Source organism: Urocampus carinirostris, chromosome 10 (assembly GCF_059441175.1).
Source record: "Urocampus carinirostris isolate Australia breed hairy pipefish chromosome 10, RoL_Ucar_1.0, whole genome shotgun sequence".
Lineage (NCBI taxonomy): Eukaryota > Metazoa > Chordata > Actinopteri > Syngnathiformes > Syngnathidae > Urocampus > Urocampus carinirostris.
This window is the reverse complement of record NC_142358.1, coordinates 24,333,345-24,359,230: the sequence shown is the minus strand read 5'-3', so window position 1 is coordinate 24,359,230 and position 25,886 is coordinate 24,333,345. Positions and strand designations below refer to the sequence as shown.

Genomic DNA, 25,886 nt, shown 5'->3' with positions numbered 1-25,886 from the left:
AACATAAGAACTCCGCGCAGGAAGGCTGGTAGCTGGATTTGATCCCATAACCTCAGAACTGTGCCGCAGAAGCGCTAACCACTCATTCGCCGTGCCACCCTTGCTTCAAACCAATTTTAATTATATTATTACATTATCAGTCCCAAATTTCATCGAATTGTATCAATCATTTTCCTCTTCCCAGTGGTGGCAAGACAGAAATTAATAGAAAAGCACTGCAGTGAGGTGTTTAAACTATGCATCAGGTGTAATCACTTTCATGAACATCAATAACAGAAAAAAAGCATGACGACTTTCACAAATAGACCTTAATTGTTTTTATTAAATATACACATTAATATTGTGTTCACACATTAGATGATATCCCCACTTATACTCTTACAGTAATCCATATGTACTACTGCATATCTTTGTGACTCATAATCACGTTCATTTTATGCAAAATTGAGCAATGAATAATGTAAACAATAATGAAAATTTCACTTCATCTTAATATTGCACCAGCATATTAACAATACACCCAGTTTACCAACAGAAGGAATTAAAGATATCATCCAAACCAATAGAAGCATGGTCATGTGATTATAATTTGATTTAAAAAATAAAAACATTACGTGATCCGGAGAACATTTTTCCCGGCCTGTCTCTCTTAGTCAAAAAATGACACTCCAATGTCAAAACTAAATTGTTGAAAGCAGTTAAAAAAGCTCTCGGTTGCAATAACAACAACCAATGCATAAGAGGTGTATTAATATCTTATATACTAAAAAGCGGAAACATGATAGCCTATTCAAGTGCAAAAACAATTACATATACAAAAGAGAATGATGTGAAAGGAATTCTGGTAGCAGATTAGTCTGCATTAAAGCTCCAACTGTAAACAATAAATATCATAATATCATGTTTATAATCTGTCTTTGAGCAAAACCCCAGATTTCCACTAACCACAGCAAAAACAATACTTGTCTTTACTCTCCTTTAAGCGCTTGCACCTTTGCTCTCACTCGACTTTGCCTCCTGGTCCTGACTGTCAATTCTAGCATGCTCCCGCTTCACTAATTCATCCAACTCCGCCTGTAGATAAAGGATAAGTTTATAGTTCAGTAAACACTCAAAATAAGGAGAGAAGACATCAATGCACTGTAAATTTGCAAGGACAGGGGAGGACTGTACTAAAAAAAATCCCAATCCCAATTCCAAATCAGTCCTAAAAACACTCCCATGAGCCCTATATGTTTATTAAATGTTGTATGTTAAAAAAACAGATCCCCCCTTAAAGGTGTGGTAATCAAAGAACAGCAACATTATATGGACAACGATAAAAAGTACAAAATAAGTGTCCAATATGAAAAACAGAAACCTATCAACAAATAGATATTTTCTTCATTTTTTGGCTCCTTATATGATGCATTGATACAGTATTTCATCATTTTAGTAACTTTATATATATCATTTTAATGCTAACAGATATAGAACCATGCTGATACTACAGTAGACGGGAAATTACCTTCCATCCCAGCAGGTCAGCTAATGCCATACAACCGTCATCGCAGGTACTGACATGAGCAACATCCCTAAAGAGAAGGCACATTCAGCAAGAAATCAGCTTATCTCGTCACAAAAACATTTTGTAATACACAATTTTAATAACATTCCATGTCCCAAAAGCCAGTTTCTGTAGCCAGGGATCGTCGCGCCAAGGACCCCTCCCTTGGCTGCTAACCAGCTCTCTACGCACCCGACCCCTTTGGCCCCTCCCACAGGTAATGAGCCCATAGGAAGAGGGACCCAAGTCGTCCCTTCGGGCTGTGCCCGGCCGGACCCCGTGAGCAAAGACCCGGCCACCAGGCGCTCGCCACGGACCCCACCTCCAGTCCTGGCTCCAGAAAAGGGCACCAGTAATACGCATCCGGGCGAGGGAAAATGTGGACCAAATATAAGTTCAAGTATCTTGGGGTTTTGTTCACGAGTGTGGGTAGGATGAAACGAGAGATCCGGGAGGCACTCTATGTAGAGCCACTGCTCCTTCGCATTGAGAGGAGCCAGTTGAGGTGGCTCGGGCATCTGATAAGGATGCCTCCTGGACGCCTCCCTTGGGAGGTGTTCCGGGCATGTCCCACCGGCAGAAGGCCCCGGGGACGACCCAGGACACGCTGGAGAGACTGTCTCTGGGCTGGACTGGGAACGCCTCAGGATCCCGTTGGATGAACTGGAGGAAGTGGCTGGGGATAGGGACGTCTCGGCTTCACTGTTAAGGCTGCTGGGCCCGCGACCCAACCCCGAATAAGCGGAAGACGATGGATGGATGGATGGACATTTATAATAAATACATACTCATTGAGCTTTTAAAGGATTTGTTAATAAATGTCACTGTCTAAGATCAGCAATTTGAAATAAACAACATGTTCTGTACCAAAGACCAGTTTAATGTTTGATAATATTCACACTGCACGGCCCAATATTAACATTAACAAAAATACTTGTAAAAATAATAACACGCTTAAATCCACTGTGTAATCACTAGACAACTAGGGATCTAGATAACATAGGAAAAGACATACAATTTGATTTTATCATCACACTATATTTACTCATGGGACCACGTTGTACAACAGTGTTTTGGCTGAAGTCTTTCCCATAATGCCCCATTATCTCATTGTATAATGTGGAAACATGCATAAAAATAGTGTGACGAGATAAAATCGAATGCCTTTTATAAATTACCCACAATCTTAGTAGTTTAATAATTAAGACTCAGCGCTCACCAGCATCATCCTGGTTCCCAATGCATCCAAGCAAATTTTGAGTTATTTTGGGATAAAAAAAAACGTTTTTTGTGTATACAAGAATAAATATGGTATTCGCAAAAATAGGTCCGCTTTCTTTTCTTGCTGTGGATCCAGGGACCAAATGACCCACAATTTGGTGCTGGTCTGCGACCTAAAAGTTGCTAACCAATGATGTAGCCTATATTTGCATTTTTGTTAGTTGGTTGTTTTAGTGAGAAATGATTAAAGTTGTGGTATTTTGGAAGGGCGTGGAGTTGAAATAATGTCTTTGTTGCCCCCTGTGGGTTCAGACTAAAACATACATGTAAAATACAAGTGACTATGTTTATTTCTCCGTTTGCTTTCCTGTCTGCATTTTGGAATATTATTTTTCTAATTCATCTTATATTTTGGCCACCTTTTTCATTCATGTTCCTTTTTTTGTGTAAAAATACAAACGAGCAAACCAAGATAACTTCCAAATTGACATCCTTTTAAAAGTTACTTCAGTTACTTTCTCCACTTGTAGCGGAGTGGAAAGAAAAACATCTACCTGTAAGCCTTGTCCGAGTCAAAATCCATCCCTCCTCCAAAACCCAGCAACATGGGATTAGCCTGTATGAAAGGAAAAAACATTTTTATATGCACAATTTACAAATACGATTAACTTGTTTGGGTGCAAAGAGGCAAGCTCAATGATTAATATGATAAATAGTTTTTATTTTCATTTGAAACATTTATAATTATGGCCTAAACATTCACTGTAATGTTGACTTTACTACTATATACATTTGGCGTATGTGGTCATTAGGAATAACTTTTTTGGCACCGGAATCCAAGTACTTAATTTTAAAAGGACATTGTGTATCTTTAACTGCTTCTTAGAGGTAAAACATATCGATCATTAAAAAAAACAATTTGAATAAGCAAAAATACATGAACTATCATGTAAACGTGTATTTTTTTTTCAATCCAGGACTTGTAGGCCAAGATATTTGTATTTATTTCAAGTGACATAACCCTCAAAAAGGAGCCCACATGATTGTCCACCATCTTGCTGCTACCCAAAACAGCGACATATAGTGGTCAAATATTAGTGTCCTTTTAAGTATCTACCGATACAGAGCTTGCACAAGGAAAAATGCATGAGGATAAAAGAATAAAAAACTAATATAAATACTATCTTTACAATTTTTCACTAATTAATATAGAAATACAGACATTTATGTGTACACAATTTGTATTAGGTTTATTCATAAATTAAAGGACAATTTAACTGAAACACTCAAAATAATGTGCATGCGTCTCTACTAAATGTAAAGCGGACAGAAACCTAACATTGAGCAACATAAAACAAAGCTATTACTGTTGATCCTTTTGTGACGCTTAGGCCTGTTTTCTGATCACATTCCTAGTTGTCACCCAAATCATGTATACTGTACTCCTGAAAAGCAAAAACTACCAGGCCCAGACCTCACCTGGCCAGTTTTTTCCAAGTTGATGAGCAATCTCGGGCAGCTTTTTGAAACCCTAAGCAGAACAAAGACAAGGAGATTAAAGGAAAGCGAGGGAAAACTGTTAAGGTTGTGTTTATAACCGCAGTTTAGGAAGAAGAAATCAAGCACCTGCTTACAAGACTTGCAAAAGGTTGAACTTGTAGAGATGTCCCCATTATGATGAGAAGATCACAACGTGGGAAATCCTGGAGATGCAGATAAAAGAAAATCAACACGGACAATTGAGACATTTTACCTCATATATTTTTGGCAGCTTACCATTTTCATTGATGTGAAAAATCGCACAGGTAGGTTCTCGCCGAAGAAGACAATGTCTTGGTAGGAAGAAAAGATAATGTCATGAGAAACTAACGTCAACGTGTTTGAGATTTTTGACTGCAATATAAAAGGCCAAGTCAAAACCAACCCCCAAATTTTGTTCACCTAAAATTGATTATGCAATGGAGATGAAATCCCTCAGGGCTGAGTCAACAACTCATCATGCTTTCTGAAGCTCAGCCGTAATTGGTTATTAACTGAGCATATTTTGAAGAAACACTGTGTATTATTTAGAGCCTCACAGTGTGTACTATTTTGCGCCCCCTAGTGGTAAAGAAAACCCTCCATTAATTAAAATAAAAATAATGGAAAAAAAAAACAACAAAAATACAAGAACCATCATTAAAACATACATTTTGTAGGTCAAGAAATCTGCATTTATTTTACAGTCTCACTTAGAGGGAGCTGAATGTTCACCAACTTGCTGCTACAGGTACCCGAAAATCTTGGGGCAAAACAATTGGAAGCAGAATTGTGCTTTTTTGGTAACACTTTGAGTTTTTATTCTTCCTTCTTCTTTGTAGCACTTGTTTTTGATAAAACTACGCAATACAGCAAAGTCTTGTGGGCAAATAATAGACACTGTCCCTTTGACCTTTGCAGTTGACAATAAGTTCCCACAAAAAATAGTAAGATTTAATCAAAAATCCACCACAAAAATTCACTTTGGGGGAAAAAAAACCTCCCCATGACTCCTACCCATTCAGGACAAATCTGGCACCTTTATTACATAATAAAAACCATGTGTTTTCAAGGAAAAAACATTACAAGAAGATAAATAAACTGACCTGGTTTGACCAGACTGTTGCATTTTTCACATCTGGGAATATCATCAGAAAATATTTTTTCTACAAACAAAACAAATACGTTTTAGTCCCCAGAAATTCAACTCAGACTCAAGTTCCTAAAGTATTCCAGAAATATAGTAATCCTTCACTGTATCGTGGTTTACTGCCGTTTTGATACTCCACTTATTTTTAATTGAATTGGTCTTTAATGTCAATGATATCAAGGTATCGTGCATTGTACTCTGTAGCAAACAGCCCTCAGTAAATACTATAACGGTTATGTGTGTGTTTATTGGGTGGGCGTGACTGTCTGTTACACGGCTGTGATGCAATGGTGTATGCTGCAAGTCAATGTGTCTACCACCCAAAACAAACTGCGAGGCACAGCTACAGCTAGTATTTTAGCAGCTTGTTACATTGAAAATAAATTATTGAATTTAATCGGACTCTGAGGAATGTCAGAGGAGTGCAAGGAAATGCTGATCACCAGCAAGTGCGCCGTGGATTGTTATTGGGTCCGGGAAGAGACTGAGGCAGCGCCTGGATAGTAGCGCCACAGGTTAGGCATACTGGGGTTAGGTTACATAACAACTCTGACAAGCTACAATTATATAAAATAAATGTTTCTATTACAGGGGGTTTGACTATTGATGGACTTTTTTGTAACGCAACCCCTGCGAAACATGGGATTACTTTATAAATATTTACAACAATTATTCAGAAGTACAAAAAAAGAGACCTTTCATCCAGTCTAAGTTGTATTCTTTGCGGCAAATGAATTTGACGCAGTGGGAAGTGTAAAATGTTCCATGGGCTTCGATAAGATCTCCGCTCTCAAGCCCAGCCACTCGTTCCAAGGTATCAATATTCTAAATGATGACCAACACATTGTTGTCAAAAAACAAGAAAAGTCTAGTGAATTTAAGACTGCTGTGGATTTTTTTGCCGCCTACCTGTGTGTAGCAGCGTGTTAGGAGGCCTTTGTCCTTCAGCATCTTCATGAAATAGTGGCATATAGTCGGCTACAACATAAGTCAAAGGACAATAAAGAGCACAGAAATCAATTTAATTGCTGCTTGAATTCAAAGTACTACAGTATATGCATTACAGTACAATACATTTATTTTTTTCAATGTTTATCGGAGACCTTGATGACAGTATGCTTTACCTTGAATTGTCCTGGATAGAGCTCTTTAGCCAGGGCAAAAAATGGCTCAGGATGTTTCTGGGGGGAAGGTGGACAAAATGGATATATTAAAAGCTTCATGAATTAGTGTAAGATTTCTTAAGTTATGTTATTCAAATACAAACTCTTATTGAACATACCTTAAAGTAATCTATTTGAAAGATGGCTTCCGGGTAGGGAAGTTTATATTTCTGCAAGTTTGCATACAGCCCAGTATCAGGTGAGCGAAAATCAGGAATCCCGGCAGCTGCAATAGCACAGATTTGAAACAGTGGCCTCCAGTTGATGTACATCAGGTCCATTCAAATACTAGCTTTTAGTGGCCCAACCTATGGTTCCATATTACTAAATTGAACTGAATTTAGATTAGCAGAGATTCCAACATAGTTTGACACCATAAATAACAGATGTTTGAGCCCAGTACTTACTATCCAACTCAGAGAGAAAACGTGTTACAATTTTCATTGCTTTTCATATGTCTATCGAGGTATGCCCGGACCGGATATGACAAAAATTGTAATTTACAGAATTCATATTGTAGCATTGTGTTTGAAATGTATGAAAACTAATTGAAGAATCTCTCAAATTGTGCTTTATTCAACAACTGATAGTGATTTTTTTTAACCTCTTTTGAAACATGCCTTTGTAACGTTGCCTCAGTATCGCCTTGAAATTTGTCAGCACCATTTGTCAGCTGCTTGTCATAACAATGTATCCCAGCTATATTAGCAATTGCATACATACCTCTGTTGTACGTGATCACCAGATGTTAGTAAACAATTTTTTGGGGGGAGATACTCACATGTGGAAATACCTGCTCCAGCCATGCAGATGATGTTCTTACCTGCAGGAAACACCTCTGAGTGACTGAAATACGATTTAACGGTAAGTCGAGGTGGAAAAAACATAACTGAAGACTCACATTTTCCACTCAAAATGTATTTGGCTACTCCTTCCAAAGTCAAGTCATCCAAAACCTTTTCTGCGGAGCCGATGCCCAGATTGCAGGAGAACAAGTTCCGTAGGAATTCCACTAGCGAGTTAAATGTTCGTTAAGAGACTATATAATGACACAAAATAATATTAAAAAACAATAATTACTCTCTGAGTTTCCAGTTGCTTCCTCGTCGCTGCTGTTGCTCGATCTCTCCTAGGAGAACATAGAAAACACTGAAATTATAGATTCAATACACCGAATTAGATCAGTTAAAACATACCATAGTTACACCATGTTATTTCTTTAACAACATCAAACTGCTGACCGTACGTTATGATTATTTGATCGTAATAGACCATTGACCAATTGCAATAATTTACGGCATAATGACGCAGGAGAATACTCAAGCCAAGTCATGTATAGCCCTGAAGACGGACACTGGTGTATTTTGTGTATTGAACAATTGACTTATAAACTGTCGATTTCACCCATTGTTCAAATGAATGTCTTTCGTTTCCCAAATCTAGCTGATGTTGGCTACTTTAGCCGCTTGGCAGCTGTCAACAAGCCTAGATTCAAGCTTTGATACAAATGTATGATTTACCTCAGGTTCCGATGTGGTTTCCTCCTCTTCTTTTTCGTTAGGAGGTCCTAAAATGCAAAATAATCAAATCGAACTTGTTTGGTAACGACATTTCGCAAAGTATAATGCTCTAATGTGGTTCGCAAGAGGAACGCGACTGCGTCAGTTTGGCGTATAATCTCCCGGCGTGACTGTTTAAATTTGGAAAATATATATCTTACCCGATGGTTCGGACATTTATTCTTTTAGTGTAACCCTTTAAAACCAACGGGGTTGGAATTACAAATGATTTAAACCCTAAAACTGTGTTGACAACGTCTTGACGGGTCTCAACTAAAGTTGGCTAATTGCTAGTTAGCTACCATATGTTGTTGTCCGTCCAAAATAGCGTTCGTGTTTCTTTGGATATTGCTGCAGATGAAATTCGTTCCTACCTTAAGTCTCAGCCAGCAACACAGATTTGTATCGAACACTAGAGACGACAAGCTCAGTTGAGCAGCGTGCTTAGATCGAGAATAAGCTAGTCGAGTCAAACTGACTCTTTTAGTGCATGTGAACGGTGCGGGAAAAAAGAATCAAAAGAGAATTCTTGCTCAACGCGGTGCCCATGGATGCATTCAACGCCGTACCATAGAATCCTGGAGAACTAGAAAACCCTTTTATAGGTACATGTTTTTGGCTCAATTTTTTTCCCGTTATTTAATATTGTTGAGAGTTTCAGTAGCTCCAATTCGTCTTGGTGGCTTACATTGTTTCATCCATCCTTCTATTATCTGCTCCACTTATCCTCAGTAGGGTCGTGGGGGGGGCTGGAGCCCATTTCAGCTATCTTCGGGCAGTGGGCAGGGGACACCCGCAACTGGTCGCCAGTTAATTGCAGCTAGGGTACACAAAGAGACTCACCCGCTCGTCTTGGGATCAAGAGGTCGCAGGTTAAATTCCCGGCTCCTCCGTGTTATATGTCAAAGTGTCAAAACACTGAAACCCTTACATCTAGGTACAATTTGGACCGGCCAATTAATGCATGGCTTTGGGATGTGGGAGTAAACCGGAGTGCCCACACAAGCATGGGGAGAACATACAAATTCCGCACAGGAAGGCTGGTAGTTAGATTCGAACCCATGACCTCAGAACTGTGCCGCAGACACGCTTACCACTCATCTGCCGTTTTGCCTACATTGTTTCAATGTTTTTAAAAATAAGGCTGTACCACCATCACCAGACTCACTTCCCTTGATTCACAAAGTGGAAGTAAAAGAAAAATATCTCGTGAAACCCTTCTGATTTGGGCAAAAGTTTAGGATTTCTAGAACCATTTTATGGTTTTAACCCTTCATGTGGCAAGTGACCATACTGTGTATTGTCATTTCAGGAGACATCAAAACTAGATAAATTACTTCCTTTTGTGTTTTTCTTTTCTTTTTAAAATATTTTTATACATACCGGATTTCTTTTTTTAGCTTAGACTGGTAAGTGACTTTATATTGTTAATATGAATATGCTTTTGTGTGTGTGTGTGTTTATTCGTTTACCTTGACTTGCAACATATAAATAAAACATTGTTAAAAAAAAGGTTTTTAAAATGAGTCTTCAAATATCTTTCTAACACTGATTTTGAATTGTAAATAGTTTTTAATGAGTTGAATATACAATGTTACTATGCCCATGCAGTTGTTTGAAATTTGTATGATTGTTCATAAATTGTTTTAATAGATTGTCATTTTTTTAATTTTGAAAATCCTTTTTCTGTGTTTATATATTTCAAATTAATTTTTAGCAATAACAGCTCGTGTTAACGTTGACAAAAAAGTTACTTGCATTAAAATAGGTTGTAAAATGAACAAGATATGATTTATTTTCAATGTACATACTTTACCTTAATGAAGACTTTGACCCAACCAATGTGGCCGCCACGAAGGCATGCTAATTAGCGCAATGTTCTGTGGATATCTGTGGCCAGCGATGTCATGTTGATGTCCTCCAAAAACACCATCCGTGTTTCTTTGGTTGCAACTATAGATGCAACTTGGTCTTGTTTTAGCTGTCAATCGCTGTTAATCCCGCACATGCGTAGTTGCATACACTAACATATGAAATCCGCTTAAATAAATCTCATTAGAATGAAGGGAAGAAACATTGTTCAAACACATTGTATGGGAAAAATGAAAATTGCACCCTCAGCTGTTTACCATGTAAGATATGGTTAAAGTACAGCACATACTGAGTAAAAAACAAAAAGCTGATCAGGTCGATGTAACGCACCCTTTTCTCCACGACGTCTTTGCATTGAATTCTATGGTTTGATTATTGATTTGAATGTTTCAGAATTAAATTATATTTAAAATGCAGTCATCATTTTGTAGGTATCTGTTATTTATCACAGTCTTGCAGACGGAAGGCCTTTCCTTCCTCCCCGTGTTAAATTCATATCCAGGTAGTGGAGGTACGACTGTGACTAAAACAAACTCCAGCCCGACCCGACCCACAGGTATGAAAGCCCAAATCAGTCCTAGCCCGACTGATTAACTTGATTTGAGGGACTGAGCCCATAGTAAACCCAAAGCTGCAAAGCCCTGGGTCAGAATAAAAGCAAAGTTGATCAGTTTCTACAGTTTTATTACAGAATATTCCAGGCACAAATGAGCTACATGACAATGACTGTGGGAAAGACAAAGGTGAAAATGGCGGACAAAGACTTTTATACTGGAAGTGCAGTCCTATGGCTGAGTAAGAACAAAAAAGCTGGAGTGGAAAATGCCCAGAGTCTTTTATCCAAACCATTTTTAACAGGATTCGATATGACTAAATAAATCAGAGCAATTTGAGTAAGTTGTCGTGGCCGAGTGGTTAAGGCGATGGACTAGAAATCCATTGGGGTCTCCCCGCGCAGGTTCGAATCCTGCCAACAACGCTAACATTATGTATTCTTATAGATTAGCCCATATATATTACAATATCGTTTAAAAATTGATGAATTCATACATGATTCTCCAGTATCGACATGTAATATTGCCATTGTGTGTTGTCATGGGAGTAGAAACCTTTGTGCGGTCTTTTCAATTCATTACATCCACTTCACAGCATCATCTCCAAACAGAAGAGCAGCTTCAGCGACAGACTTCTGTCACAGTCTTGTACCAAGGACAGACTGAGGAGATCGTTTCTTCCTCATGCCATGAGGCTCTTTAACTCCACCCGGGGAAGTAAAAGCCCACATTAAACCCCACCCCCACATTTGCATATTACCCTATTTTTTATTACAGTGTGTATTTTCCATAGCACTGTTTAAATACTCTATATCAACACGTTATATTGGGTATTTTTGTATTCTATCTTTTATTTTATTATTTATTTTTCAACACAAGGATACTGCTGGGAGTGTGAATTTCCCTACGGGGATGAATGAAGTATCTATCTATCTATCTATGTATTTCTGCAGTGACACCAGGAGAGATTTTAGGTTCAGAGCTTGAGGGGATCAGCACCCAAATTGTCTGGCTGGTTAAACATATTTTTTGCATTTCTCTAAAAGTGATTTAGGATCCTTCAACCCAGTTCAGGACTTTCACTTCCTTTTTGGGAACATCACATTACTCTTTGTGGTTCGCAGAAACACTATTACAACGCGATGCCCAGTTTTTATTCATTTATTTCTAACAGGGTACAAGCACAAATAAACGAAAGTGGAGCAGGGAGGAGAGCGATGCTAGGAATCAAATGGACTGAACCATTTTAAGGCAGTGGAGTATTTTCCACGCTGCAGTTTACGATTTTTTTTTTTTTACTTTCGGAGTTTTTCTCTGGCGTTTTTAATCATATTAAGCCAACCCTGTCCTTCACGAAGGAGAAGAGTTTGAAAAAGGCTGTAATTTTTGGGGGTACTTGGGTTGAATTTGGGGGGATTGTACACCCCCCAAAATGGGCTGGTAACACCCATGAGTGACACATTTTATTATTGCAACAGTCCTTAAATTAAGTAGTCTGTGATACAACTCTAATGTGGAGCTCAATAAATTAGACATGCCTATAGTTAAGTTATTGAATGGAGAAAAACATCATTTGGTTTTATTTGCAGTAAATTGCAGTATAGAGTACAGTAAACCAGTATTTTGCCTTTTACAGATAGCTCAAAAACACAAGTAAACTTTAACAGGTTTAAGATACATCAAACGACAGAAAAGACTGATTTGACCAGCACAAACGTGATGACGATTATTGCATCCATCTCTCTCTCTATATATATATATATATATATATATATATATATATATATATAATAATAATAATTTCCTTTGTATTGTCATTCTTTGTAACAATGTACAAAGAACGAAATGTCGATACACCTGACCCGTTGTAGCGAGCCGATGCAGCCGCAGCCAACAGAGGGCGCCGCCATATATATATATATATATATATATATATATATATATATATATGGCGCAGTGGTTAGCGCGTGTGCGGCACAGTTCTAAGGTCTTGGGAACCTCCTGTGTAGGTTCAAATCCAGCTACCGGACTTCCTGTGCGGAGTTTGTATGTTCCCCCCGTGCTTGCGTGGGTTTCCTCCGGGCACTCCGGTTTCCTCCCACATTCCAAAGACATGCATTTCAGGTGGATTGGCCGGTCCAAATTGTCCCAAGGTGTAAATGAGCGAGCGAGTTGTCTGTCCCTGTGTGCCCTGCGATTGGCTGGCAGTTCAGGGTGTCCCCTGCCCACTGCCCGATGATTGCTCCAGCACCCCCGCGACCCTACTGAGGATAAGCGGTGCAGCTAATGAGATGAGATATATACACATATACATACTATGAACTCAAACAAGACACTTCACAAGCGCAAAAACCCTTTTCCCTTTCCATCATATAAACGGCCGGAAACCAACCCCTCAAAAATCAGTTCATGATCCATAATACTTTATCCTTTATTTTACATTGGGCATTTATCATATCAAATCCAGTCATTTTTCTATTTTACTTCTAAGCCTTGACTTCCCTCTTCCTCAACTCTTGGCCTTAAGCTGTAATCGTAACCGTTAGCTATAACCTCACACTGAGGCAACATCTCCTCTAGCAGAATAATTGCCAAGCCAGGCGTTGAAATCCGCGGAAGGGCGGACACGTCCAGACGCTTCAGTGCCCTGCAACACGAAAAAAGAACATGTAACGAAACTCCAATGATAGGCTTTCCCTCACGGGTGCAATTTACTTGAGATTCCTCAGTGCAGCCAGCCCGCCTATGGTTATGTTTGGGCAATGAGAAATGTCCAGCTCTTTCAGAGAGTCCTGGAACACATGAAGCCGAGCCAAGCACCAGTCGTCCACCTCAGAGCATCCTTGGAAGGAGAGAGTCTGCAAAGATTTCTGTTTCTCTTGAAGAAAAGTATAAATTGCACAGGTGAAGGGGACAATCCAAAAGAAAAAAAAATTGTGAGATCTACTCGTAGTAGTCGTACCCAAGTTGGACAATCCAGTGTAGTTGATGATTGTGTGGCTCATGTCTACTTCCTCAAGAGGTGTATCTTTGTAATTCATAAAGTCCCAGTCTATCTTTCCCTTCTCGTCTGTGCGGAACCATTTTGACTGGCCGGCAAATCTAAGAAACACGCAACAGGCTTGAAAATTTAAAAAAAGAAAAGAAAAAAATTGACACTTACCGAAACCTTCCTTTTAAACACAGGACGTAGAAGGCTGATGCAACGTTAATCCCGTACTCACCGTCAGCATAGCTTTGGTAACTGTGACAGAATGGATTAATCAATTACTCATAGATTAATCATACAATCTGATTTAAGAACAATTTAGCTCAATTTAATTGGACATTTTCTAGTCTTTCAACTGCTTTATGTTTCTGCACACTGTGCAGAACTTAATCTAAAAATGACTGCCTTCTGATCTGGGGCTGCAACAAACCATTACAGACGCTCCCCTACTTATGCCACCTCGACTTACGAAAAACGGTAGATCCTAACATTTTTTCCGGAATGTTGAAAAGTATCCGGACATTGCTGTAAGTTAGATTTTGTATGTTGTGTGCAATTATTACAGGACATTACTGTAGTGCTACTTTCCCCCGCTACCGGCGTATAGTGGCGCTGTTAGAGGTCACCCAGCATCCAACCCGAAGAAGAAAACCGGCTTCTACTTCCTAGTTCGTGTGTAAACATACTACGTGCACTGTATCTATAGCGCGCTAAGAACTTTAACGTTTTTACTGTTTAATATTTCGTGCATCCATTCAATATGGCTGGTGTAAAGTGTAAAAAAGGCGAGCCGTTTCTTTTGAAATGAAAGTGGAGTAAGAAAGCTTGATGCGGTTGAGAAAATGGTTGGAACGCTTTTTTTCTGCCACTTTTTACCGTGGAAGAGGACATCTTGAAGCGCATCTTCCAAAAGTAAGTTAAACTCAACTTTATCATCATAGAGCATATAATTTTATAAAATGTTTTTTTTTCGTACAAAACAATACAATTTGCGTACACAAGCCTTAAGCATACTTATATAAACCTTAAACATACAAAATATAGCACTGAAGCAGCTTACGAACAAATTCAACTGACGAACGATTGTCCGGAACCTATCTCGTTCGTAAATAGGGCAGCGTCTGTATTCAAATAACCGATCGATCTGTCAATTATCTTCTGGATTAACCAAATGGATACCCAAATTGTTTTCATTTAAATCCATGCATTTTGAGACTGAACATGAATTTAATGGATAGTAGTGGAAAACAAAAATTTCTCATACTTTGTTTGTTGGTTTGGTCCATACCGTTTTAGAGAATAGGCAAATATTTGGATCATTTTTTGTCAGAGTAAAAGCAAATTGCAGGAGTCAGTCCAAATGCATTAACTTCCCAAATGCTTTCCTTGAACAAGACCCACACATGATTTATAAAAAATAACCCCCACAAGCGTGGGTTCTTGAAAATAAAACTTGAAGGTTTTGACCTACACATTTTGATTACGATTTAAAACGTAAATAGTTAGTGACTAATTTAATAATACATTAATTGTCCATTAATCAATTTTTTATTGCAACTCAAACTTGACCCAAAACGATCCAAGCATTTTAGCACCATGTGGATCTAAAAACCATGTTGTGAAAAATTCAATTGTTCATGAATTGTTTGGTGACAATTGGGTGATTCATTCATGTACAGTGGAACCTCGGTTTTCGAACGCCTCTCAGTTCGAACAAATCAGTTCTCGACCGAAAATTTAGAGAAATTCTTGCTTCGCTTTTCGTTCAAAAAATCGAAGTTCGAACGCCGGTACGCTAGGGTGCGATGCTGAGCGGCGTACGGGTGTAGATTGCCCCCACCCATCGTGAAGAACTGTTATGACGTGCACGCGCACTTCTTTTTGCTTTCGCTTTAGATATCGGTGAACGGAGTGTTTTGGCCCCTAATTATGCCTCCGAAGAAGGTCGGTGCAAGCAGCAAAGATGCTACAGGTGAAAAAAGAAGGGTAGTGCGTACAACTATTGCATTTAAGAAAGAAATAATAGCAAAATATGAAGAAGGTGTGCGAGTTTCCGATCTTGCTATACAAACAGCATGGCTTCTGCTGAGCACCACAAAGGTAAGAAATCCTAGTCATAATTCTTTTCTTTATCCTTTAACCGCTCACCACTTGTGGGGAGACCCGGGTGCTAAATGACGTGTAAACGACCTTAATTTTTTAGTTGTACACGTTCATGTTAGCGTAATCTTTCGTACGGAAGATTACGCTAACGCGAATGTACGATTAGCCTGGGTTAGCTTCATGTTTATGTTCATGTTAAAGATTCAGGGTGTTGGAACGGATTGAAACGATTTTACATTACTTTTAATGGGAAAAACGATTTTCCGAGATCGACCAAATCGGTTTTCGAACAGGGTTCTGGAACGGATTATGGTCGAGAACCGAGGTTCCACTGTATCCCACAATAACTGCAGGGGTGCTAGAGCCCAACTATGACATCCTAAATATCATTTGTTTTAAATGTTCAGTGTGTATTATCTGACCACTAGTTGCTTGTATGGTGTAGTGCAGGAGTCTCCGACCTTTGTTAAGCTGAGAGCTACTTTTTGTTACAAATTAGTAGTAATGGCAAAATGAAACCCTGCAGGGAAACGTTTCACACACTCACGTAGGAACTTCAAGAAGAATCATTGTCGAATACGCCATCATGTGGACGGAATACTGTATAACATGCTTGGTGCTTGCAATAAAAATAATAATAATAATAATAATAATTTCCTTGTATTGTCATTCTGTGTAACAATGTACACAGAACGAAATGTCGATTGCACCTGACCCGTTGTAGCGAGCCGATGCAGCCGCAGCCAACAGAGGGCGCCGCCGACCACTTTTTAAGTCTTAGGAATGACTCGGCCGGGGCGCGAACCACCGACCTCCCAGTCTCAAAGCGGGCGCCTTACCATCTAGGCTACTGAGCTGGTAATAGGGTGTTACTCATTCTTTGAATACAAAAAATATGTATGTTTAAACACCAATTGTTCTGTACTACTTTGTCTGTGTTTGTGCTCATGCAACAAATGAAAATGTGAAATAAGGGGGTAAAATAAAGTCTTTTTTGAATTAGTTAAAACTAATTCAATGTCATGTTTATTTTCCCGTTTTTGGACTAAGGCGAAGTAAAGGGGATCCATCTATGGAAAATAAACCAAATTGATGTAGTGTATGCCGCGAATTTGACCACAAGGGGAAGTATGTTTCCTATGCATGGTGATGACATCAAACCACAGTACCATGGGTACTACCTTGAACTGGAAAAGTACTTAGTACCCGTGGGCGAGGTGAGGCAAGCTGGAAGTATGTTGAGGAAAAGAACCAAGGCTCAACCACTATGAAAATCATTCTACTAGAAAATCACAATGCTCCAGCAACCAAAAAACGAGTGCTACATAGTGATCAAAATGTTCCATTTATTTTGGCCCACCTTTCATAAGCAAGCAAGCACGATAGCGGACAATCATGACGGCTCCATCTAGATGAGCCTCATATTATGTCATAATATGGATAATAAATATATATTTCTCCAACTACCTTTTATCAGTATTTTTAAAAAATATATATGATAATTGATGTAATTTTGATTAATATTTAAATCAATATTTTTTAATCAATTAATGTTGGTGTTTTTTTTTACCAATTTGTGAGGCACTAAATTAAACACACCATCCCTTTAAACAAAACAATTTGAAAAAGCAAATGTCTTCTCTGATGACTGTTGAAATTATAGCCACTCAGCTTCTTGCAAGAGAAAAAAAACAACACTGAATTGCAAAACGAATAAAAGTTTTTCCCTTTTAAGTTTTTGACCCTTTCGAATCGTATAAATTTTTGTCCTGGAAATTCTTTTTAAAAATACACTGCTATGTATGATAAATAACACTAAAAATATTGCAAGTGGGAAAAGAACTAAATGCTGAAAGGGGTGTTTGTGTTGTTTATTTGGTAACTAAAATAAACCTGTTTACACAAATGATCTTTTCATTTTGCATAATCTTTCTTGGGCAGCACGGTAGCGCAGTGGTTAGCGCCTGTGCGGCGCAGTTCTGAGTGCATACGATTAAACCTTCCTGTGTGGAGTTTGCATGTTCTCCCTGTGCTTGCGTGGGATTCATCCGGGCACTCCGGTTTCTTCCAACATTCCCAAAAACATGCATGTCAGGTTAAATTTCTGAATTGTCCCTAGGAGTGAATGAGCGAGTGAGTTTTCAGTCTCTGTGTGCCCTGCGACTGGCTGGCAACCAGTTCAGGGTGTCCCCTGCCCACTGCCTGAAGATGGTTGTGATGTGCTCCCGCACCCCCGCGACCCTGCTGAGGACAAGCGGTCCAGATAATGGATGGATGGATAATCTGTCTTGCTGTGTGTAAATCAGTGTACTGTTGTGTTTGTAAGGTTTGTTATCACTTAAAAAGGGAATTTTCTTCGAGGGGTTTGGTCTGGTTATCCATAAACCACTAGGGTCATAGGTGTACCATTCCCGTGGTGTGTCTTGGGCGGATACAGCCTGGTGGTGCCCTAGCAATTTTTAATCAGGGGAGCAATTAGATGAGGATGACAGGTTAAAGGTTTTCATGTAGCCTACAGGCGAACTTACGTATTCTTGTTGAGCAGTATATGTCTTTTAGTCCAAGACTTCCAGGTTAGGAACATATCGAAATCATAGAAATGCTGTGAGAGGAAGAGGATCAACCTCGAGGTCAGAGAAGGAGGTGGAGAGCTTGCCGGGCTGGAGCTCTGTAGTCGCCTAGCAACTAACAACTGCGAAGACCGCTGGCAGCGTCCGAGGAGAGACTAGTAAACATGAGCAGAGACATCGGTTCCTACAGCTTACATCAAGTTAAATTCAAGATTTTTAAAGACTTTTTAACTTCCTTTTGAAATCAAATTTAAGACTAAGTCAACAACAACAACAAAAGCACACACAAATGAAAAAACAAAAAAAAAAACGAACAAAAACAAAATAAATATATAAACACACGAATTAAGTCATATAGTCAAGTCATATTTATTTTATATTTATTTATATCACAAAAAGTCTCAAAGGGCTGTAAAGAGCACAATAACAACAACAAAATAACTAGTAAAATATAACATCAGCCATAAACATTTAAGTGGGTACAGGAATATTTTAGGCTAAATATGGAAAAAGTAAATATGTAATTTAATATGTTAATCGATATTAATTATAATCAAGAATTTGGCTATCCATTGGATTATAAAACGTCTAATAGCTTAGAATGTTATACTTAAAGTAGAGTAGCATATGTCTACTTGAGCAGTTGTCCGATTAGAGAATGTGATTTATACTTTGAGTAAAACCCACTTAATATTCTTTAACAATTAGAGACAATTTTAAACAAACGTTTTTCTTTTTCAAAATTTAAAATCACATTTTGGTCCAGTTCAAAACTTTACATTTAAAAAACCCAGCACTCTCCAAAGTTTTAGTCATAGAAAACAATAAATACAATATTTTTTTACAGTACATTATGGATTCTTAGTCAAAATTGGCAAAAATTACTAATTCCGCCAAAATCTTCTGCTACATTCATGAAGCATTTTTGTATATATTTGTATATTTATATATATATATATATATATATATATATATATATATATATTGTCATGGTGTATAATAAATTACTTTTTTTCCTAAATATTTTTAGTTCAAACAAACACAAATCTTATTAATGTGTTTGTAGCGAGCAGAGACGGGAGTCGTAGGCGGAGTGTCAAACAAACGTGCCAACGGACGCTGCTTTAATAACATGTAAACTTGCGATAACCAAAACAAACACACGAGAGTGGCTAGAACCGGTCGAATTAAGAGTCCCCCTAGGAACTCGCTAACTAAACAATAGTTCCGTGGGTGAATTATGTACAACCCACTACACAAGCCCCCCCAGAATTCACCCATAGTCAAAGTCTCTGTGCCTGGTTGGGACGCTGACCCGGCCACTGCGGGTACAAGGAGTTGGAAAAGCGGGGGGGTGAGAGCTTGTGGACTCAGTTGGAAAGCCCACAGTTGCTGGGGGCGGAGGGTCAGAGTGGGTACCCACGGGACCGGAGGGTCGTGCCGCAGGAGGACGGCCGCGCCGTGGGGCTTGGGCCAGTTCCAATGGCTTGGACATATCCATGTGGGCAGGCTTAACCCTGTCCACGGAGACAGTCTCTGGCCTACCACCAATGTCCACGACCATGGTCTTGTCGCCATGCTGCAGGACCTTAAATGGTCCATCATAAGGAGGGCGCAATGGTCCGCGGTGGGCATCGTGGCGAATGAAAACAAAACCAGCCGAGCGCAGGTTGGAGGGAACCCGTGAAACTGGCCTGCCGTGTCGCGATGTGGGGATAGGCACAAACGCTCCCGCAGTGCCCTGCAAGATGGACTTCTCCCTGGATGCAGCCCAGGGTGTCGTTGGGTCTGGGATGAAATCACCTGGCACCCGCAGCACTTGACCGTAAACCAACTCAGCTGAAGAGCACTGAAGGTCTTCTTTGGGAGCGGTCCTCAGTCCCAGCATGACCCAGGGTAGCTTATCGACCCAGTCCCCATCGGTCAGGCTGGCGCGCAAGGCCGCTTTCATCGAGCGGTGGAACCGCTCGCACAACCCGTTAGCCTGGGGGTGGTAGGCAGTGGTGCGGTGAAGTTTGACTCCAAGGCTCTCGGCAACCGTGTTCCACATCTCGGAGGTGAACTGTGCGCCCCTGTCAGATGAGAGATCTGCAGGGGGTCCAAAACGGGCGACCCAGGTTCCGATGAACGCCCGGGCCACATCGACAGCTGAGGTGGAAGTCAGCGGAACTGCTTCAGGCCAACGGGTCGTCCTGTCCACCATCGTCAGGAGGTAAGTGAAACCGTGTGAAGGGGGCAGTGGGCCCACCAGGTCAATGTTAACGTGGTCAAACTTCCGTTCGGGGATGGCAAATGGTACCAATGGGGCCTTGATGTGACGGTGCACTTTGGCGCGTTGACATGCCACGCATGAGTCGACCCAGTCCCGGACGTCCTTTCTCATCCCTTTCCACACAAACTTCTGGGCCACTAGCTTAATGGATGCTTTCCTGCCAGGATGAGACAGGCCATGTATTGCCTCAAAAACAGCCCGACGCCAGCCAGCAGGGACAAGCGGCCTAGGCCAACCCATGGAGACGTCACAACAAAGCTTGGCCCCTGAGTTTCCGACCGCAACCTCCTCCAGCCGCAAACCAGTGTCTGAGCTCTTGAGCGTTTGGATGCCGTTATCAGAAGCCTGGTCCACACTCATACTGGAATAATCAAGCCCCAATTGCACAGCGCTGATGGTTGCTCTGGGCAGGCAATCCGCAACCACGTTGGACTTCCCAGCAATGTGCCTGATGTCAGTCGTGTATTCCGATATGAATGACAGCTGGCGCTGCTGGCGGGCAGACCATGGTTCGGACGTCTTGGACATGGAGAACGTAAGAGGCTTATGATCAACAAAGACGATGAACTCACGGCCCTCCAAGATGAAACGGAAGTGGCGAATCGCCAACCAGATGGCAAGTAGTTCTCTGTCGAATGCACTGTATTTACGTTCTCTGGGGACCAGCTGGCGACTAAAAAAGGCGAGTGGCTGCCAAGCATTGTCAACCCACTGCTCGAACACGGCACCCACTGCAAGGTCTGATGCGTCTGTAGTCAGTGCGACTGGGGCTCCGGGGGCTGGGTGAGCCAGCATGGCTGCCTGGCACAGCGCGGTTTTTGTGTCCTCGAATGCCTTGATCCTCTCAGTGGTCCATTCAACAGCTTGATTGGGTGACCTACCCTTGAGGGCTTCGTAGAGTGGGCGCATGACATCAGCGGCTCGGCGAATAAACCTATGGTAGAATGTCACCATGCCGAGAAACTCCCTGAGGCCCCGTGCTGTTGGCGGCTGAGGAAAGGTGGAGACGGCCTCTACCTTAGACGGTAGGGGGGAAGCCCCATCCTTGGTGATGAGATGCCCAAGGAAGTGGATGGAGCGTACGCCAAAAACACATTTCGCGGGATTTATAATCAGGCCATGCTGACTGAGCTTGGTGAAGAGGTCTCTGAGGTGCTCCAAGTGTTCCTCTTCTGAGGAGCTGGCAACCAGGACGTCGTCCAGGTAGACGAACACAAAAGGCATGTCCCTGAGCACTGAATCCATCAGCCTTTGGAAGGACTGAGCGGCATTTTTCAGTCCGAACGGCATCCTGAGAAATTCGAACAACCCAAATGGAGTTATCACGGCCGTCTTCGGTATATCTGAGGGATGCACTGGCAGTTGGTGGTATCCGCGCACGAGGTCCACCTTGGAAAAGAGAAGTTTGCCCGCCAGGTGTGCAGAGAAGTCTTGAATGTGCGGGACTGGGTAACGGTCGGGCGTGGTAGCCTCGTTAAGGCGGCGATAGTCCCCGCATGGGCGCCAGCCACCGCCTGGTTTCGGGACCATGTGTAGTGGAGAGGCCCAGGGGCTGTCTGATCGGCGAATGATGCCGAGACGTTCCATGTTAGCAAATTCGGATTTAGCAACTGCCAGTCTGTCTGGATTGAGTCGTCGGGCCCTGGCATGAACCGGGGGCCCCTTGGTTTCAATGTGGTGCTCAACCCCATGTCTGGTCGTGGAGGCTGAGAAGGTGGGCTTCGCCAGACTGGGGAACTCGGCGAGGAGCCGGTGGTAAATATCACGTCGGGGTCACCAATGTAGCGAGCAGAGACGGGAGTCGTAGGCGGAGTGTCAAACAAACGTGCCAACGGACGCTGCTTTAATAACATGTAAACTTGCGATAACCAAAACAAACACACGAGAGTGGCTAGAACCGGTCGAATTAAGAGTCCCCCTAGGAACTCGCTAACTAAACAATAGTTCCGTGGGTGAATTATGTACAACCCACTACATGTTCACGATTTCAAGACTTTTGATGAAAAATGGAATCAATACATTTTAATACCACCTAAGACCTTCTTTTTAGAATAATGAATTCAATGCCTTTTAAGACTTTTCAACATACCCTAATTTAAGGCATATTTTAGGGTCCCTTAAATACAGTTATTACCGCCACGAATCACGATACAGTATAAGCCTATGCGCCAGTCTTTGTTTACGGAAATGAGAGAACAGATGAACAACACCATCACGGAAGGGATACTTCAAGAAAAGGGTTAAACTACTCTCACTAAACATTCGATGATCGCAAATTTATGTGAAATAAACAAAATTTACGAGGTTTTATGCACACACGTGAAGGGTGACTTACCAACAAGGAGGCTGACATGGTGTATTTTACGGAATCTCGCGAGGGTTAAAAATGGCACCTGCAAAGGGAATTTATTGTTCTACCCACAGGGTGTCGCTACAAGCTTCTGTAAAGATTTTTTTACAGCCACACAAATTAAAATTAAAATGGATTAACTGTGTTTCAAACGAATTAAAAATCTAAATATGCGAGAGGAAATGAATACATCATTCATTTCTCTGGTTAATATGTGTTATAGGAGTCCCAAGCTGTGTTATTGCAGGTCTGAAATGTAGTTTTTTTTTATTTTTCCCCCATAATGTTTTGTTTTATTGTTTTGATTCTGACTATGCCTTTCCTCCAAGAAAAAAAAATCGAACAGGGGTAGAACGTTAAAAGCTTCTGCTTCAGCGTACTCCCTTGGGGCACATGTTTATATATTATTGTATTTTACAGCTGTTTTGTGCAAATATTATGCTAACTAATAGTTTGGTTTTTGTGCTGTTCACAAAAAAAGAAGGAAGAAACAAACAAATATATTCGACCTTTCAATAGGAGTTACCTACAACTGCCTACAATCACCATGTGTAGGAAAGTAGTCGTTTTACACAGTCATTCAATTAGATTGTAGACATCCACCCATCTATTTTCTGCACCGCTTTTCCTCACCAGTATCGCGGTGGGTGCTGGAGCCCATTCCAGCCATCTTTGGGCAGTGGGAAGGGGACACCCTGAACTGGTTGCCAGCCAGTCACAGGGTACGCAGAGATAGACACTCACTTGCTCATTCACACCTAGGGACAATTTCGACCGGCTAATCAACCTGACATGCTTGTCTTTGGAATGAGGGAGGAAAATAAAGAGCCCGGAGAAACCTACCCAAGCATGGGGAGAACACACAAACTCCGCACATGGAGGCTGTGGTAACTGGAATGGAACCCTGGACCTCCGCAGCATGGGGCTGCGCGCTAACCCCCCGTCTGCCGTGCCGCTCCCATTTGTAGACATTCTAAATAAATGACTAAATCATTTCCTTGTCACACCAGACAAAAAAAAAGGAATCAATAAAACAAAAAGCCATCACTCTATGCATAATAAGGTTCATGTTTAAATGTCAACTATCATATACAAATGTGAGATGAATGTTAAAAATGTCAATCATAATGTAAAACACAATCTGGCTTTCTATGAATGTCATGTTTTTACTTGATGCGTTTCACATTTGAATGCAATAATAATTATGCAAAACATACAATTTTTGTATGCAATGCCATGGAAATTAGCATATAAAATATCAACCATGTTATCTCCATAATAACTTGATATGGATCTTATTTATTCTGGTATTGTTTGATATTCATAAGGAGGGTAGGAAGGAAGGAAGAAAAGAAGGAAGGAAGAATGGAAGAAAGTGGGGTAGAAAGTAAATGAGGAAGAAATGAAGGAAGGAAGGAAGAAAGGTAGGTAGGAAGGAAGGAAGGAAGGAAGGAAGGAAGGAAGGAAAGAAGGAAGGAAGCAAGGCAGGAAGGAAGGAAATTAAAAGGAAGAAAGGATGGAAAGTCAGCTCAAGTCAAGTCATGTTTATAAAAAAGCAGAGGTAGAAGTAAAAATACTTACCATTTGTAGTAGTAGCACAATCATATTCATAGTGTGTACTTCAAAGGGACATTGTGTTTTATCTAGCTCCTCCTAGTAAAAAAACATCATGAATAAAAAAAAGTACTGATTTTAGTAAGCAAAAATACATACACTTTCTTACAAACATGCATTTTTAAAAATGTTTGTAGCTCAGGAAATTTGTATTTATTTTACTTAACATGAGCCTCACCAAGAGGGAGATGACATGATTTTTCACCATCTTGCTGCTAAGTGTACCCCAAATTCCCAAGAACTTTGTGAAAGGTAGAGCAAAGAAATGAGAACAGAAATGGTGCAGTTTGGTAATTTTGAGTCTCCGTAGTTTGCATTCTTCCTCGCGCATTGTAGCACTCGTTTTCGGTTACCCTACACAAAATGGCGACATCCAGTGATCTAATGATACACAAGTACCATTTAAATTACGTTTGGGGGTTTTCTTCTTCAGAAAAATAAGAAAAACAAATCCAGAGAAGTTCCCGTTCCTCCTTCTCGAATGTCATTTCAGTGCAGTATAACCAAAACAATAGCATCTGTTGAGACATCTTTGCACAATTTGGATACACCAACAAGGGATTATTTTCTCCATAATGATGTTTGCTTTTTTATTTTACCAAATTTCAGAATTAGACACAACATAGTTTTTATGAAAGGACCATCCTTTTCCCATTGTATTTCATTACTATTTTTCTTAAAGTTTCTAAGCACTTCTTAATTAAAGGTGCAATCATGTATACTCAATAATGCAGCTGAGCCATATTAAAAAAAAAAAAACTCATTTGACGGATAATTGAGCTATAAAATCCACTAGATTAAAGCCCCTATAGAGAGATTACAAGGCGGGAAATTAGTGAATGACTCCAAACACCGTTTTCTTACATGCAGTACATGCTAATGAATACAGTAACTCATCATCATACATGCATAGGCACACATGCAATCGTGTGAGAAATGTCTAGCACTTGCTGAATGAAGCCAAAGCACCAATTAAAAACAAATCTCACATGCTCCCTTGTTAAAAAGAGGTGCCATTTTACAGATCAGGGGGTGGATGAATGAAGCGGTGAAATGAAGGATGTGAGAGCAAAATACTGATAATTAGACTGCAACGGTTGGTTATGGTTTTACATGTGTTCTATATTTGTATTTGGCAAAAAATTCTGGAATTTTCCCAACTATTTTTTTAGAGTCAGCAGGGATTGGTTAGATACAGGGAAAAATAAACAGGAAAACAGATGCCAGGATGATTACAGCGAAAAGTGATTTAAGATAACAATATTCTATATTGTGCTTAGAGATTTTACTTATTCCAGGTGTCAATGTGTTTGAATGTGCCTAGAAATAGTGCATATAGTGTCACGGTTGCCATGGCGCCCAATTGGCCCCGCTCATTAACAGATTGGCTTTCCGTCTTTTTAAG

At 40.4% G+C, this 25,886-nt stretch overlaps 2 protein-coding genes and 1 non-coding gene across 7 annotated transcripts; 1 reads left to right on the top strand and 2 right to left on the bottom strand.

The window, feature by feature from the left end:
- Nucleotides 1-302: 302 nt before the first annotated feature.
- On the bottom strand, nucleotides 303-10,132 carry sirt2 (sirtuin 2 (silent mating type information regulation 2, homolog) 2 (S. cerevisiae)). Of its 4 annotated transcripts, none has more exons than XM_088345551.1 (16): nucleotides 9,974-10,132; nucleotides 8,119-8,165; nucleotides 7,679-7,727; nucleotides 7,500-7,610; nucleotides 7,380-7,421; nucleotides 6,718-6,824; nucleotides 6,560-6,616; nucleotides 6,345-6,413; nucleotides 6,131-6,260; nucleotides 5,392-5,451; nucleotides 4,544-4,599; nucleotides 4,394-4,470; nucleotides 4,247-4,298; nucleotides 3,322-3,383; nucleotides 1,508-1,574; nucleotides 303-1,074 (listed from the first exon to the last, which is right to left on the bottom strand). In XM_088345551.1, coding segments are annotated over exons 3-16 (987 nt in total). In that variant the 5' UTR covers nucleotides 7,680-7,727; nucleotides 8,119-8,165; nucleotides 9,974-10,132; the 3' UTR covers nucleotides 303-978. The 4 variants fall into 4 exon arrangements, with proteins under 4 accessions (XP_088201677.1, XP_088201678.1, XP_088201675.1 ...); XM_088345552.1 differs by lacking the exon at nucleotides 9,974-10,132 and adding an exon at nucleotides 8,532-8,632; XM_088345549.1 differs by lacking the exon at nucleotides 9,974-10,132 and adding an exon at nucleotides 8,319-8,486.
- Nucleotides 10,133-10,926: 794 nt separating this feature from the next.
- Nucleotides 10,927-11,008, top strand: trnas-aga (transfer RNA serine (anticodon AGA)). The gene has a single exon. It is a non-coding gene; the product is annotated as a tRNA-Ser (tRNA).
- A 1,988-nt stretch (nucleotides 11,009-12,996) lies between these two features.
- Nucleotides 12,997-22,897, bottom strand: dmac2 (distal membrane arm assembly component 2). 2 transcript variants are annotated; one of them, XM_088345499.1, is made up of 6 exons: nucleotides 22,853-22,897; nucleotides 18,204-18,400; nucleotides 13,747-13,827; nucleotides 13,546-13,685; nucleotides 13,299-13,461; nucleotides 12,997-13,230 (listed from the first exon to the last, which is right to left on the bottom strand). In XM_088345499.1, the coding sequence occupies exons 1-6, from the start codon at nucleotides 22,868-22,870 to the stop codon at nucleotides 13,059-13,061; spliced, it is 771 nt and encodes a 256-aa protein (XP_088201625.1). In that variant the 5' UTR covers nucleotides 22,871-22,897; the 3' UTR covers nucleotides 12,997-13,058. The 2 variants fall into 2 exon arrangements, with proteins under 2 accessions (XP_088201625.1, XP_088201626.1); XM_088345500.1 differs by lacking the exon at nucleotides 22,853-22,897 and adding an exon at nucleotides 22,728-22,752.
- Between the last annotated feature and the right edge of the window lie 2,989 nt (nucleotides 22,898-25,886).

Excerpts from the sequence above, each read along its gene's own strand:
- dmac2 (XM_088345499.1), bottom strand. Across the intron at positions 13,828-18,203 it reads ATACTGCTCAACAAGAATAC|TTACCAAAGCTATGCTGACG; the intron begins GTAAGTTCGCCT and ends ATTCTGTCACAG. Across the intron at positions 13,686-13,746 it reads TGTTTAAAAGGAAGGTTTCG|ATTTGCCGGCCAGTCAAAAT; the intron begins GTAAGTGTCAAT and ends CGTGTTTCTTAG.
- sirt2 (XM_088345549.1), bottom strand. Across the intron at positions 7,728-8,118 it reads AAACCACATCGGAACCTGAG|GAGAGATCGAGCAACAGCAG; the intron begins GTAAATCATACA and ends ATGTTCTCCTAG. Across the intron at positions 6,414-6,559 it reads TCTATCCAGGACAATTCAAG|CCGACTATATGCCACTATTT; the intron begins GTAAAGCATACT and ends CTTATGTTGTAG.